Source organism: Strigops habroptila, chromosome 3 (genome assembly GCF_004027225.2).
Source record: "Strigops habroptila isolate Jane chromosome 3, bStrHab1.2.pri, whole genome shotgun sequence".
Classification (NCBI taxonomy): domain Eukaryota; kingdom Metazoa; phylum Chordata; class Aves; order Psittaciformes; family Psittacidae; genus Strigops; species Strigops habroptila.
In genome coordinates this window covers 8,032,110-8,045,342 of record NC_044279.2, presented here as the reverse complement: position 1 = coordinate 8,045,342, position 13,233 = coordinate 8,032,110, and the positions used below count along the sequence as shown (strand labels likewise).

At 41.9% G+C, this 13,233-nt stretch overlaps 1 protein-coding gene across 2 annotated transcripts in view; it reads left to right on the top strand.

Annotated features, from left to right (window-relative positions):
• Window positions 1-572: 572 nt before the first annotated feature.
• Window positions 573-13,233, top strand: part of DMTF1 (cyclin D binding myb like transcription factor 1) — a 30,231-nt gene continuing 17,570 nt past the window's right edge. Inside the window, exons 1-6 of one of the 2 annotated variants that reach the window (XM_030479215.1) lie at window positions 573-733; window positions 6,977-7,093; window positions 7,615-7,734; window positions 8,778-8,872; window positions 9,595-9,709; window positions 13,085-13,161. In XM_030479215.1, coding sequence (XP_030335075.1) covers window positions 6,985-7,093; window positions 7,615-7,734; window positions 8,778-8,872; window positions 9,595-9,709; window positions 13,085-13,161 — 516 coding nt within the window. In that variant the 5' untranslated portion in view covers window positions 573-733; window positions 6,977-6,984. The remainder of the gene's footprint in view (window positions 734-6,976; window positions 7,094-7,614; window positions 7,735-8,777; window positions 8,873-9,594; window positions 9,710-13,084; window positions 13,162-13,233) is intronic. The other variant, XM_030479216.1, reaches the window with a different exon arrangement.

Here is a 13,233-nt window from a genome sequence, read left to right as displayed (position 1 = left end):
AATCCTTGTAGCCCCCTCCAGACACTGGAAGGCTGCTCCGAGGTCTCCACGCAGCTTCTCTTCTCCAGGCTGAACAGCCCCAATTTTCTCAGCCTGTCTCCATATGGGAGGTGCTCCAGCCCCTGATCATCCTCGTGGCCTCCTCTGGACTTGCTCCAACAGCTCCATGTCCTTTTTATGTTGAGGACACCAGAACTGCACAAAGTGCTGCAAGTGGGGTCTCACAAGAGCAGAGGGGCAGGATCACCTCCATGACCTGCTCGTCACGCTCCTTTTCATGCAGCCCAGGACACGGTTGGTTTCTAGGCTGCGAGTAAGGCTTTCTTTTTTTTATAATATTCCTTTTCCTTTTTTGTTTCGTTTTTCCCTCAGGTCATTAGGCGGGAAACACGACCCGATCCCTGAGGAAGCGCGGCTTCCCCTCCACCCCGTGTGGGGAGGAGTGGGTCACCTCTCCCGCCTCCCCTGCAGCGAGGACAGTCAGGCGCTGTGCGCTTTGTGGCGCCGCCGCCGCCGGAGCCCCAGCGCCGTGCGCTTTGTGGCGCCGCGGCAGGGGCGGAAGCGCCGGGCGGGCGGGCGGCGGGCCCTTCCGGCGGGCTCGCAGGCTGCCTGCGCCGTGCCCCGCCGCTGCCTCCGCCTCCCCCCCTCGCCGCTCGCTGCCGCTCGGCGCCTCCATCCTGGTACTTGGGAGTCTCCATCCTGGTTTCTCAAGTGCCCGGACCCAAAACAGGAAGTAAGTGCGCGGGGGCCTGCGGGATGACAGGGCCGGGAGCGACCGGCCAGCGGCGGAGCGCGGCGGGATGGGGGCACCGGGAGAAGGGGGCGGCGGCCATGTCCGGCCCCGCGCCTCAGCCGCGGCCGGGCTGGGCCGAGCCGGGCCGGGCCGGGCTGGCAGCGGAGCTGGTGGCGGCCTCGGCTACCAACCGCCGCCCGCCGAGAGGACGGGAAAATGGCGGCGGCGCCGGCCCGGGACCAAATGGCGGCGCTGGCGGCCGGGGGGCAGCGGGGGGCTGAGGCGGGCCCTGAGGCGCGGAGCCGCCGCCCCGCCCCGGGGGCAGTGCCGGGGGCTGGGGCAGAGCCGGCCGCGCCGCTGCGTCCCGCCGGCATCTCCCTTGGGCCTCGGGGCCGTTGTTCTCCGCCCTCCCGCGGCGCTGCCGGGCGTTGGGAGCGCTGCGCGGGAGGAAAGGTGGAAGGGGGCGGCTGGACGGCGATAGAGGAAAACCGAGACATTACCAAACCTCGGCTGCCTGGGGAGAGCGAAATGCGGGTGTTTGGTTACTTTTATTTTTGCTATTTCTGCTTTAAACTCCTTTCCCCTTCATGTCTGTAATAAAAGGCCGCCTGCACGAACGCGTTTAAATCTCCCCATTTCCCCTCGCTGGCTCTGCGGTTGGGAGAGCCGAAGCTTGTGGCTTTTATCTGTTTTGTTTCATAATCTTTCCTTTCCAGTGAGAGCTGTGGTGGCAGGTTGCTTGGGGCTTTATTTTTAAGCCGAGTCTGAAATGTGTTAACTCTGCCAAGATCAGGGGTTTCATCTAAAAGCGCTACCAGGCGTTTCTGCATTAGAGTTACGCTCTATTTTGCCAAAATAAAGGATTCCGGTTAGACAAGCTTTTTTTTTCCCCCTTTATTTTTTCCCCCCTCTTTTTTTTCACTCTTTTTTGAGGTCTCTCTACTCTCGGTAGGGCACAGGGCAGTGTATTACACTTCTGCTAGTTACCTCTTCGGCTGACAGGTAGTAGTTGGATGTATTTACTCACAAAAGTCACCATTGTTCAGCCCCACCTGGCCGTTATAAGTTATGTGCTGGAAGTAATCTAGAAAAGGGTTTTCTTTTGCCAGCACTGCTCTGGCCACAGATGTGTGTTGGCTTCTTGACAGCATAGTTAAAATCCCTTTGCAAAGCCAGGAGGTGTAGGCTTTGCGATGGGATTCAGATTCTCATTTCCACCAAGCCGCGTGAATATAATAATGACAACAACTTCATGCTTGTTTTTCTGGACACCTATGGAAACTTTCTAGGTGATGCTTTATGACTTACCAGAAAGGTTGAACATTAAAACTCCTTAAATAGAATGCCTAAAAAAATACTGATTTTTGCCTGAACCACTCAAAATTCTAGAAGCTGGCTTATAAGAGACAAAAACCTCCATGTCTGTATTGTATTTAACATATTCTAATAGTCCCTAATTTATGAGCGTTAATTCTGTGCTCATCTGTCCATCAGAAAGCAACAGAGCTTTGGCTTTAATCTTAGGATAACAATCAACTTTTCATATTTTCTTGCATGCTAAATTTCTGCCTGTTTGTAAAGGTGAAGAAGTTGAATATTTTTTTTAGTACCTATAATACTTATCAAGATATTTATCCATGGTCATAACTTGGTGCCTGAGATAATTTTCTATAACTGAAAAGGAAAACTTGCAACTTTCTGTGTTTTGAAAGAGCTACAACTTTGGGGTTTTGCCTTTTTTTTTTCTTCCCTGTGTGACATTTGAAGCACGCTCAGTGCTTTTTATTAAAATATCAATGGATAAGATGGAACTCATCAAGTTCTGCCAAAATCTGATCTGTGCAAATGAAAACAGTTTGTCCATTGTCTCCCATATATTCCATTTCTGTGATGGAATAAATAAACTGATACCACTGATGGGTAGAATGTAACTGTTCCTGAAGAGCTGTAATCTCATGCTGATACAGTTTAATAAATCTTTGCATGTCTCCAGCTCGGGTCTTTGCATCCTTCTCTTTGACACCTGATCACTGTGGTCCCTCTTATGTCTCTTATTGCAGCTGTTAAAGATCGTTTCTGTGTGGTGGAATTTTAAATCTGAGCGGTGTGGAGAAAAGGGGTTTTGTTGAATGACAGCACAAGAGAATTGGCCCTAGTTGAACAGTAAAAACTGATTATGTATTGGAAGTATTGACTCAATATGCAACACACTAAACATTCAGGTTTGCTTAAATATGAGGTCCTGTAATTACTTTGTTTCCTCTGTGTTACTTTGGAATGAACGCCTTGAAATCCCAGTGCTCTCTATGTGATTGTTCCAGTTAAATGCTTCAAGAGCTGGAAACTTCCCTTAATACATTTCAACTTCTGCTTCTTGCAGGATTTAGTGGAATACACTTTTACTTTTTGCCCAGTGCAGAGAGCACAGCCTTTAATAGAGTTTCATGTAAGATTTACAACAGTCCATTGAATATTAGACATAACATTCAGTTAATAATGAGGCATAATGACAGAATTCTGTCTGCAAGGGTAAAAACACTGTTTCTTAGAGTTTTTAGAGCCCACAGAATAATTGAACCCATCTGCCTAATGAAGGTGATTTAGCATTACAGGAATTTTGCATTAAAATGTTTTGTAACTTGGTATAAAATCAGCTTTGTGGGGTTTTTTTTCCTGCCTAAGTCTGCTGCATGTTTCCCAAATAAATAACAACTGCTGTGTTATGTGGCTTTAGTGGAGAATTTACATTGGAATTCTGTATTACATGATTCTTGTAGGCAAAGCGTTCTCCTTTCTGTTTGGATGTGTGTTGAAACCTGTTTAAAATTGCAATGCACCTCTTAGAAATGTTGGGTTTGGTAAATAGACCCCCAAAATATCTAACAAGGCAAAAAAAGCTTGTTCAATTTACACTGATTTCTAAGGTGCTATCTTAATAATTCAAGGTGATGCTATCTTCACCTCATTCCATACTGTTAGGCGTATGTGCATCCAGCAGCGCTCCCTTCTCTCCCAAGGTAACACCCTCCTTCAGAACATAAAATATTAGTGGTAGATCAGTATCTCTATAAGGAATGTATTTGGATCAAGGATTAAAGATCTTGGGTCCCACATTTAAAATGAAAGCAAGCTTTTTGTTTTAAATAGCAATGCATTTTCAAAAGCCAGCTTGGTGAAGTTATCTTTAGGAGCTCCAGAGATTTTTTCCTATTCACAAAGAAAAACCACTGCAGTTACTCCAGTTTCTTATCTTTCAGTTACTAATTCATGTATTCGTGGGTTAGCTGTCCTGGTGTATATTTTGAAAGAGCATGTTCATTTCCTTTGGGTTTCTTCTATTTGTGTAGTCTAATGAATAAAAAATAGTGGTGAAAATACTCATTTGACTTTGACTTGACTCCTTGTGTTCCTTGCAGTCAGTTTTCAGTTGAGCTCCAAGTCCATATCCAGTAATGGATAGTGGGAAGTTTTCCAGTCAAATCAAGGATTTGGCTAAGGATTGGCTTGAGTCTTTATCAAGGCTTGGTTATGATTATTACCTATAATATTACCTATATTATTATTACCTTTACTCAGAAAACTTGAGATATGCTAAATCTCAAGTATCTGGCACAGAACATTGTTTTTTTCAGGAGAGCTTGCACTTACTGTTGGGATATACTGTTCCTGGGAGACTAGCAGAAAGTTATAAAACCCTGCTCAGTCCAGGAATTTCATTGAGGAATGCTTCTCAGGAAGTCACAGTCCCTTGAACTAGGTACTGTCCCCAGTTTCTGTGCTTTATAAGGAGTACCAGGGAGCTCAAGCTGACAGCTGTAGGCATCTAACTCCATCAGGAGTGTCAGTGCTGCCGTTAGATGTGGTGCCTCAGCTATTGTCGGTTTCCTTCCGTGATTGTATGGAAGCGCTGACGCCAGCTGCTGATTGTGGTGTATCTTCTTCCCCACCTGTGATGGGAATGCCACGTCCCCTTTGATGCTGTGTCCTTTTCTGACATGGCAAACCAACAAGGGAGAGAGTGCAGACAGACAACCCTAATTACTCTGTGGTTTTGATTTGGGAGCCTAATCCAATGAACAGATTCTTTGCTTCTCAGCAAGGCCTGAGTAACGGGTGGAAGAACAACCCAGCTTTGCTGACTCTGTATTCAGTTTTCAGCATTCTTTCAATAAAAACAAGGAATGGTCTTCTGTATCTTCTGCTCTGGATAGAGCTATACTTTCCACTGCTTCTAGATCAGTTTAGGTGAAGTACATGATTGACATAACATCTTTTATAAAAGCAAATCTCGTTTCTTTCAAGTCTTTATAGTGGCGAGAAGAAAATAGGTGCTTTCAGCTTATTATAGAAAAATAAATGTTACCACTCTCTGTTCATGTAAAATTAAAGAAAACTCCTCCATGGCATTTCAGGTAACTTTGGGAATTTTTACTACAGCATTCCCAGTAGTACAAGTTACTCAGAAAGTACATACAAACATGAAAAAAGAATCTTTTTCGTTTAGCCCTCCAGAATGATCCGATTTGTTCTCTTCCAAAAAACTAAACGAATAACTCAGAACTGAGTTGAAGAAGTTACAGTCTGCTAATTTAGCTATAACACTTTGGATTTCTTTCTTCACATTTTACAGTTAAAGATGCCTTTCTTGGTTCTCAAAGGCAGTACTATAGCCGTGCAGCAAACATCACTTCTAGTAAAGGGTAGGACAGGGCCTGTACAACTCAGAAGCAGATGAATCCTGTAGAAGTTCTTGCCTCCTACACTTCCATGTGTCAAAGGAGCTGTTGCTGATGGTAGATGTGAAAGATTTGTAAAATGTCAATGGCATCTGAAGTTTTTGACGTGTTCAGAAGGGTAACATCACTTCATTCTAGGAATCAGTCACTACATGTGCTTAAAGATGTGCCAAACCTTCATCAAGCTTGAGAGGTGACAAGTAATTTTATTGAAAGACTGGCAGTAGTTTTTTCCTTCCAAGAAAACACTCCTCTTGGGAATCTTCAGTACCAAAGAACACATTTTCTGATTAAAAGTTAAATCATTTCCTGCTGAAGCAATATTGTTAACATTACACAGGGGATTTAAAATCCAGGTTTTAAATTCCTCTTACGTATGGGTATATGGGTATCCCGGCCTGGTACAAGGAAGCTTTGTAATGTAACTGTGATTTGTTTTAGCTATACTCAATGATTTTTGAACAGCATAAGTTAAAATTGTTGATAACACTATTTTGGCTTCACAAGAAAAGTTGCAAGAAATTTTTTTCAGTTGACATATTAAAGACAGAAAACACATTAAAGAGACTTGGCACTTCAAGGAGAAACATATTCTCTTTTTGGAAGTCTCTGCCAAGGACAGTCACTGAACCCAGGTGCTCAAACCTGGTGAAATCATTGCAAAGCTTCTGGGTGTTTTAGATGTGATTTCATTTCACTCCTTCAGGAAATGTTAATTTCTGTGTATTTGGTGCATTAGAACTTCTTGGGGGGGGGTTCTTTAGTTTTATCTCAAAATGAGTAATAGTGCTTAGTTTACACTGAAATTCTTACAAGCTTTGGGTTTCTTTGTATTGCTTTTTTAGTGGAAATGACATTATCAGAAGCACTTTGTATTGCCCTTGTTCACTGACTTCAGTGTATGCTGCTTATCCTGGATAACTTATTTTCTGAGGTATTTTTTTACCCTGGTGATTGCTTGCACCCAGTTTTTCTGTTGCTTGTGTTGTTTCAATGCTAAATTAAAAATACTGGCTTCACATTTAGTTACATGCACGGAAGGAGAACAAAACTTTGGAACTTGGCAATCTGTAAATAGTGCAGCTGTGGGTAGTATGACATTACAAAATATTTCTCAGATTATGTAGTAGTAAAATGAGCAGTGGAACAAATATTAGTGAGACAAAAAGAATCAGATGTGGAGAATTTAGAAATGCTGAAAAAGTAATAGCCTAGGTTTGCGTTAAAACAAATAGGCTGCAAATGCTCCTGAATAGGGAGTTTGGGTACTATTTTTAGCTGGAAAAGTAGCTCTGAAGCTGTCTGATGTTACCCCGTGCAGCGTGTAAGTATGCAGGAAAAGTAAAGGCAGGTGAATGTCTTAAACCATGGAGTTTTTCATGTGAAAGGACAGACTTTTATCACTCTCTGCGGGAGCTTCTGCTGGTTGGTTGAGATAAAGAAAGTAGCGTTATGGTCAAAGTGGGAGGCTGACTGCAGAAAAGTAATGTGTGTATTGCTCTTTCAGGTTTGAGTATGAGCACAGTTGAAGAAGAGTCTGACACAGTGACAGTAGAAACCGTGAACTCTGTGACTTTGACTCAGGACACTGAAGGGAACCTTATACTTCATTGCCCTCAAAATGGTATAGAATTGTATTGCATAGTATTTTTTCTTCTTTTTCCATTGATCCAACCATTGTACTTAGCTGCCCCCAAATTCTGTGAGCTACTTGGATTAAGATTATTGTGCTGCAGTTAGTTCTGTTTTGGTTTAAAGAAGGATAAAGTACCAAGTTAGGTGTAAATCACAGAATTACGTATGTGTGTGCTCAGCAAGGATATAGCTGTTCTGACTTACTTCAGTGGAAGTGGGTTCTTAGAACTCAGCATGTACCCAGATTTCTGTAGATGTAAGGGACTGGTTTGTGTGTGATGGACTGTGGACAGAATTTACAATGAAAGTCCCACAGAAAATGCATGCTGAAGAAAGCACGTGAACTGTTGCTGCTTATAACTTACACTAAGTTTCTGGACAGTAGTAAAGCACCAAACCAACCTATTGCATTTGCTTCTACCTTTCGGTTTGGTCCACTTTGTTAGCAGAACTCTGTCCAAAGCTGCACTTTGTTAACAGAAAGTAACCTACATGTGTTTTTGTTGTTAGAAGCTGATGAAGTAGATTCTGAAGACAGCACTGAACCTCCACACAAGAGGCTTTGCTTATCAGAGGATGATCAAAGCCTTGATGATTCCACCCCATGCATTTCTGTTGTTGCAGTTCCAAGTAAGTCTTTTAACTTTATGTACTCCTGTAGCATGTGTTTCTTTAACTGAAGGTTAAAAGTGGACTCTTTGGATCACATTAGACTATTTTGCATGTTTTATTTTCAAATCTTAGTAATACAGATAAGTATTGTCTCTACCTCTCAGAACCTTGAATGATTTTGCAGCAATCATTATCTATACAGTACTGGTAAACTAAGCCTGCCTTACATATAGAGGCCTGCAGGCACAGTGCATTGAATGAGCTGAAGGATAAGTGAATGAACAACAGACTAGATGTTCTCCTCCTACAAAAGTGATCATTTTTTTTTAATGATCAAACAGTACAGTTAGTATTTCCATAGAATCATAGAATCATAGAATAGTTAGGGTTGGAAAGGACCTGAAGATCATCTAGTTCCAACCCCCCTGCCATGGGCAGGGACACTTGCACTAAACCATGTTTGTAATATGAAGTTATATGGTCTTCTTAAGGTAGAGACTGTTGTACAAAAGGTAGGCTGTGTACTGAATTAAGAAAGTTGATTAAATATTAGATAGTTGAGTATAATCTCCCTAAGGGAGGCAAAACCAGATCTAGCAAGTTAAAATACCGATTTACAATACCTAGAGTGGCTGTTTGTTTGGTGGACCTTAGTAGAAACTCCTTAGAAGTAAAGGCATTATCATGTTGAAGGAAAATTGGGGAAAAAGAATGCAGCTGAAAGATTTGAACATTGCCCTTTAGTAATTGGAAAACACTAAAGACAGGGCTGGAAAGGAAGAATTAATTCTGTTCCAAATGTTTGCACCAAATCAAACACCTTTTATTTATATGTTTCACAGTAGGTCTTAGTTGTAGTGTAAAACCAAAGGTTTCAAAACCCATATTTAAATTTATGAAGAGGAACTGTTGGTAATAATTTTGATGATTTTACTGTGTCAATAAATAAATATCGAATAAAGCCTCTCTAATTCAGTGCAAAAGTAGCAATTTATAAAATCTGTAGCATGCATAAAAATGTTACAGGAGTAAGGTATGCAACTGACTTATCCATTCTGAAGTTTCAGAAAATGATCAGAGCTTCGAGGTGACCATGACTGCTACTACTGAGGTAGCTGAAGATGAGATTAATGAAGGAACTGTTACTCAGATTCAGGTACAGTAAAACTTCAGAATCGACCTATTTGATGTACAGTTTGATTTGAAATTGAAACAAAAGGGAAACAGCAGAAAGGGCTTATGAAATTAATAACATTTTGTATGAAACTAATGTATTTGAGCATGGATCTTGCCTGTAAAGTGTTGTTCCATAGAAATGTGATTGAATCATTTTATGTACAAAAGCGGTTATTTGCAGTGTGCCTTCCTGCACAAAAAGCAATACAGTAAAAAGTAATAGATGTAACCCTCCACTGATAATTATATGCTCTGCGATTTGCATAGAAGACAAGTTTATATGTTATTTCTGTCAGTCTTTGATTATAAATTAAGCCTAATATGCTTTGTCTTGTCAGCAGTGCGTACAGTTCTCACCGTGGATATACCATGTCTAAAAGTTCTAGATTGGAGGTGCTAGGCGTAGTCCTCTTTCCACCAAAGCCAGTGGGACTCTTCCTATTCACTGTGCATTAAACAGGATGAATAATGTCACCACATTAATTCTCACAACATCTGTATATTAAGATGCTAAATCTTACTCAGATGTTTTAAGAGAGGCGAATGTATTTCTCATGCCATATCTAAAGTGGCGCTTTCTGAGCAGTCAGCAGGGTAACGAGGTGTGCTGGTTTCATTTGCCTTCAAGTCATGCCACCGTGCTAAATGCAGAGTGATAGAACTGGAGATCTTACTGCGTGATTTCACGTTGGTCTTTTCAAGATTCTTCAGAATGAGCAGCTGGATGAAATCTCCCCAATGGGCAATGAAGAAGTGTCAGCTGTTAGTCAAGCCTGGTTCACAACCAAAGAGGATAAGGATTCTCTAACAAATAAAGGTAGGATATATCAAATGCAGTTCTCCCACACTGTGAAAAGGGAAGCTGTTCCAAACGTCTCGTAACATTTTGCAGGTTTTATAACATAATCTGTGGTCTGGCTTTTTTAGTGAAGTATTTGAGAAGACTGATTCTAAAAATGCTGAGAGATCCAATGCGTTAAGTCATCACCATCCCTCTTACCCTTTGTATGTAAGAAGAAAGTTGGAACACTTGCAAAGAAGAGGGGTCATGCGTGCAGTGGTGACAGGGATTCTAGTGGCCATGGTAGAGGACTTCTGTAGGTGGAGAAGAGAAGGCTCAGGGGAAACCTTCTAACAGTCTTCTAATCCCTAAAGGGGGCCTACAAGAAATCTGAAAAGGAACTTCTAAGAGCATGTAGTGATAGGACAAGGGGGCATGGCTTTAAAGTGACAGAGGGGAGATTTAGGTGAGATCTTAGGCAGAAGTTCTTCCCTGTGAGGGTGCGGAGGCGCTGGCACAGGGTGCCCAGAGAAGCTGTGGCTGCCCCATCCCTGGCAGTGTTCAAGGCCAGGTTGGACACAGGGGCTTGGAGCAACCTGCTCTAGTGGAAGGTGTCCCTGCCGTGGCAGGGGGTTGGAACTGGATGAGCTTTAAGGTCCTTTCCAATCCAAAGTAGTCTGTGATTCTGTGATTCATTCTATAACATGTGTTGGCAAGTTGGGGCAGACAGTTGTGGTTGCTCTGTTGGCACTTCTGCCTGGTTAGGAGATAGGAAGCTGCAGTCAGAGGGGGGTACACCAGGCAAAAAATCTGTGCTCAGGTTAATACATCTTCCCTCAAGGAGGGTTTAATAGTTGGGCTATGTGTTCTGATTCATATTAAACAGTTTCTGGCATGGAGTTGCTTCAGAAATAGAGGGATCATGCAGACAGGATCTCCTGAAATAATCACTGCTACTCCTAAAACTGCCAACCCATTGGCATTCCTCCCTTTTAAATATGTATCTGTGCAATCATGTGATAGTTGCTGAACTTTAGAGCTTTTTTTTTTCTTTCCCCCAAGGGAAATGCCTTTCTAAACTTAGAGAAACAACTTAGTGTCAAATGAAGACATGTTGTCGCTCCAGATTCCTCAGTCTCTACTATTTTTCTTAACCTGATTTTACCTCTTTCTAGGGGAAAAAAGATTTAAACCTTTTCAGTCAGTCCAAAGCAACTCCCTTTTTTATTAAAAAACTTTAGGAAAAAAAGAAATGTTTTTCTCTCATAGAAGCAAATGGTCTTTTACCCAGTGAGTTCAACTCCAGAGAGCCGTGTGTCCTGCTGAGGCAATGAAAAAATGAGTGTGAGGCACAGGGAACCTAGGTGTTGGATATGGAAACTTCAGAGAAAGGGAGCCAAGCAGCTCTGTCAGTGACCAGTCTCTGATCCCAAGTGTGCACCAACAGTTGCTTATAACAGCCAATAAATAATTTCTCCCTGTTTTCTCTGTCCTTCTCTATTACATTTATAGAGCTTCAGAGCTATTCAGTGTTCAGTCCAAGGGCTGAGGCAGAGATGAGGCAGCAAAGAGATTGCTTTGCATCACAGCACTGAGGCAGCTGGGTGGAAGTAGTGAGAAATGATGTTGCTCCAGTTCCTGTGCTCTAGGGTGAGAAGAAGCACAGGGATTATGATCTTTTTAGTAGCCAGTGGGAAAGGACTTTGGTTGGGAGCAGTACATTCTCAGCTGTGACTGGAGGAGTATGTTCTAGTGATTTGTCAGAGAAATAAATGACTGTTTTCATGTGACATGGTGGCCTTGGGTTTGATATGTGTCTTGTTAAATATATTAGAAACTGCATTTTTAGCTGTTTCACAGGCATATCAACTGACTGTATATCACAAGTGGCATTTAGTTGTGAATTAACGAGGGCACTACATATGGTGATTTTTAATTAAGAGATTAATAATTTAAGGAAGACATTTCCAGTAAAATACACCCAGAAAAACATTTGAGAATCCATACTAGCTGAACTGTTCTTGGGGTCTCCACGTTTTGTCACAGCTGTGGAGGAATCCTAGTGTGCATCTCTCTTTAAAATGGCTGGGAGTTTGACGTGTGTTGCCTGAGCTCATCATTTTACAGCAATCTCCACCTGATAATGTTTTCTTTCAAGATCTGTGGCCAGGTTATAATAACCTTTGCAATGCATGTGCAAACACATGAAGTGCAAAATATATACCCTTTCCTAAGATAGCTGGGTATTACAGGTTATTCCATGGAAAGACTAGTAGTATCCCTTTGCATCAGTTCAAGTGCTTGGATGGATGTGTGAATTGGCAACAGCAGTAGATTATTGTTCTGTCCCTGTAGCTTTGGAAGAAGAGATTGAAGCCATCAGGCACACAGGGAAGAGTTTTCTCTCATCACTTCCAAGGGAATTAGTAATAATGCCTTGACTTTCCATTATAATTGGATTTGAGTAAACAGGCTCTTGATGGGTTCTGCCTCTCAGCTCTGGTAATTAGCAGGCTGAGAAGGAAGTACCCTGATTTTTCTGAGCAGCGATGGGCAGGTAGCCAGCACACACCAGTATGTAAACTGGGTCACCAGTATAATCTTAATTATAAGTGATCATTAATATTAAGTATGGTATGAGGGGAAAAAAGAGAAATCTGTATATAAATTTAGGGTAGGAATGTTTTAATGTTTTATTGCTAGACCTCAGGTTTGAAAATTTCTCTCTGAATAACAAAGTCCATCGGGTTTGCTTTGAGAGCTTAGCTGGCATTGCAGTTACTAAGGGCATAGGCAGAGATGAAACACTTACAATGATTCTTTATCTTAACTGTGACCACTGGTGTTATACCCAATGCAAAATAAAAATGAGACAGATAGGGACCAGCTTGTCAAAATAAACTAGGTAGAGCATTTATCTCCATGTAAAGCACTCACAGTACGTAGCACTACAGACATGCTGGGAAGTGGCAAGGCATATAAGAACCCCATGCTGTTGCTAATTCCTCAAGTAATATTATGAGTCACAAATTTAAATCCCAGCTTCTGGATTCATTTGAGTGCATGGAAATTACAGGTGTCAGTTTAAAGACAGAAACTTTCTACTTGTGACTGAAGAGAGAGACTGAAAATGTGACTTCACAGCACATAGAGGAATTGATGTTCTGTCTTGTCAAAAGTGCATGTTTTTGAAGAGTGGTCTGACTCACATTTAAACGTTAGTTGACAGTTACTAGGGATTGTTTATCAGTTCTGAAATAGCATCTGTTTAAAATTAATTCTAGTTAGTTTAAGTAGCTAAAATTACTCTTTTCTTTGTTAATTGCAGTAATGAGGGTCATATCTTCTGATATTTCTGTCCTTGCTGTTTTGCTTTCACTTCAGTAATTAGTTGGTCATTTCTACTTTCAGGCCATAAGTGGAAGCAAGGGATGTGGTCCAAGGAAGAAATTGATATTTTGATGAGTAACATTGAGCGTTATTTAAAGGTATGTGTTAGAGTATGTTATCTGCTAGTTGGCATGGTGATGCAGCTCCTGCTGGAAACCAGCTTTCTTTAG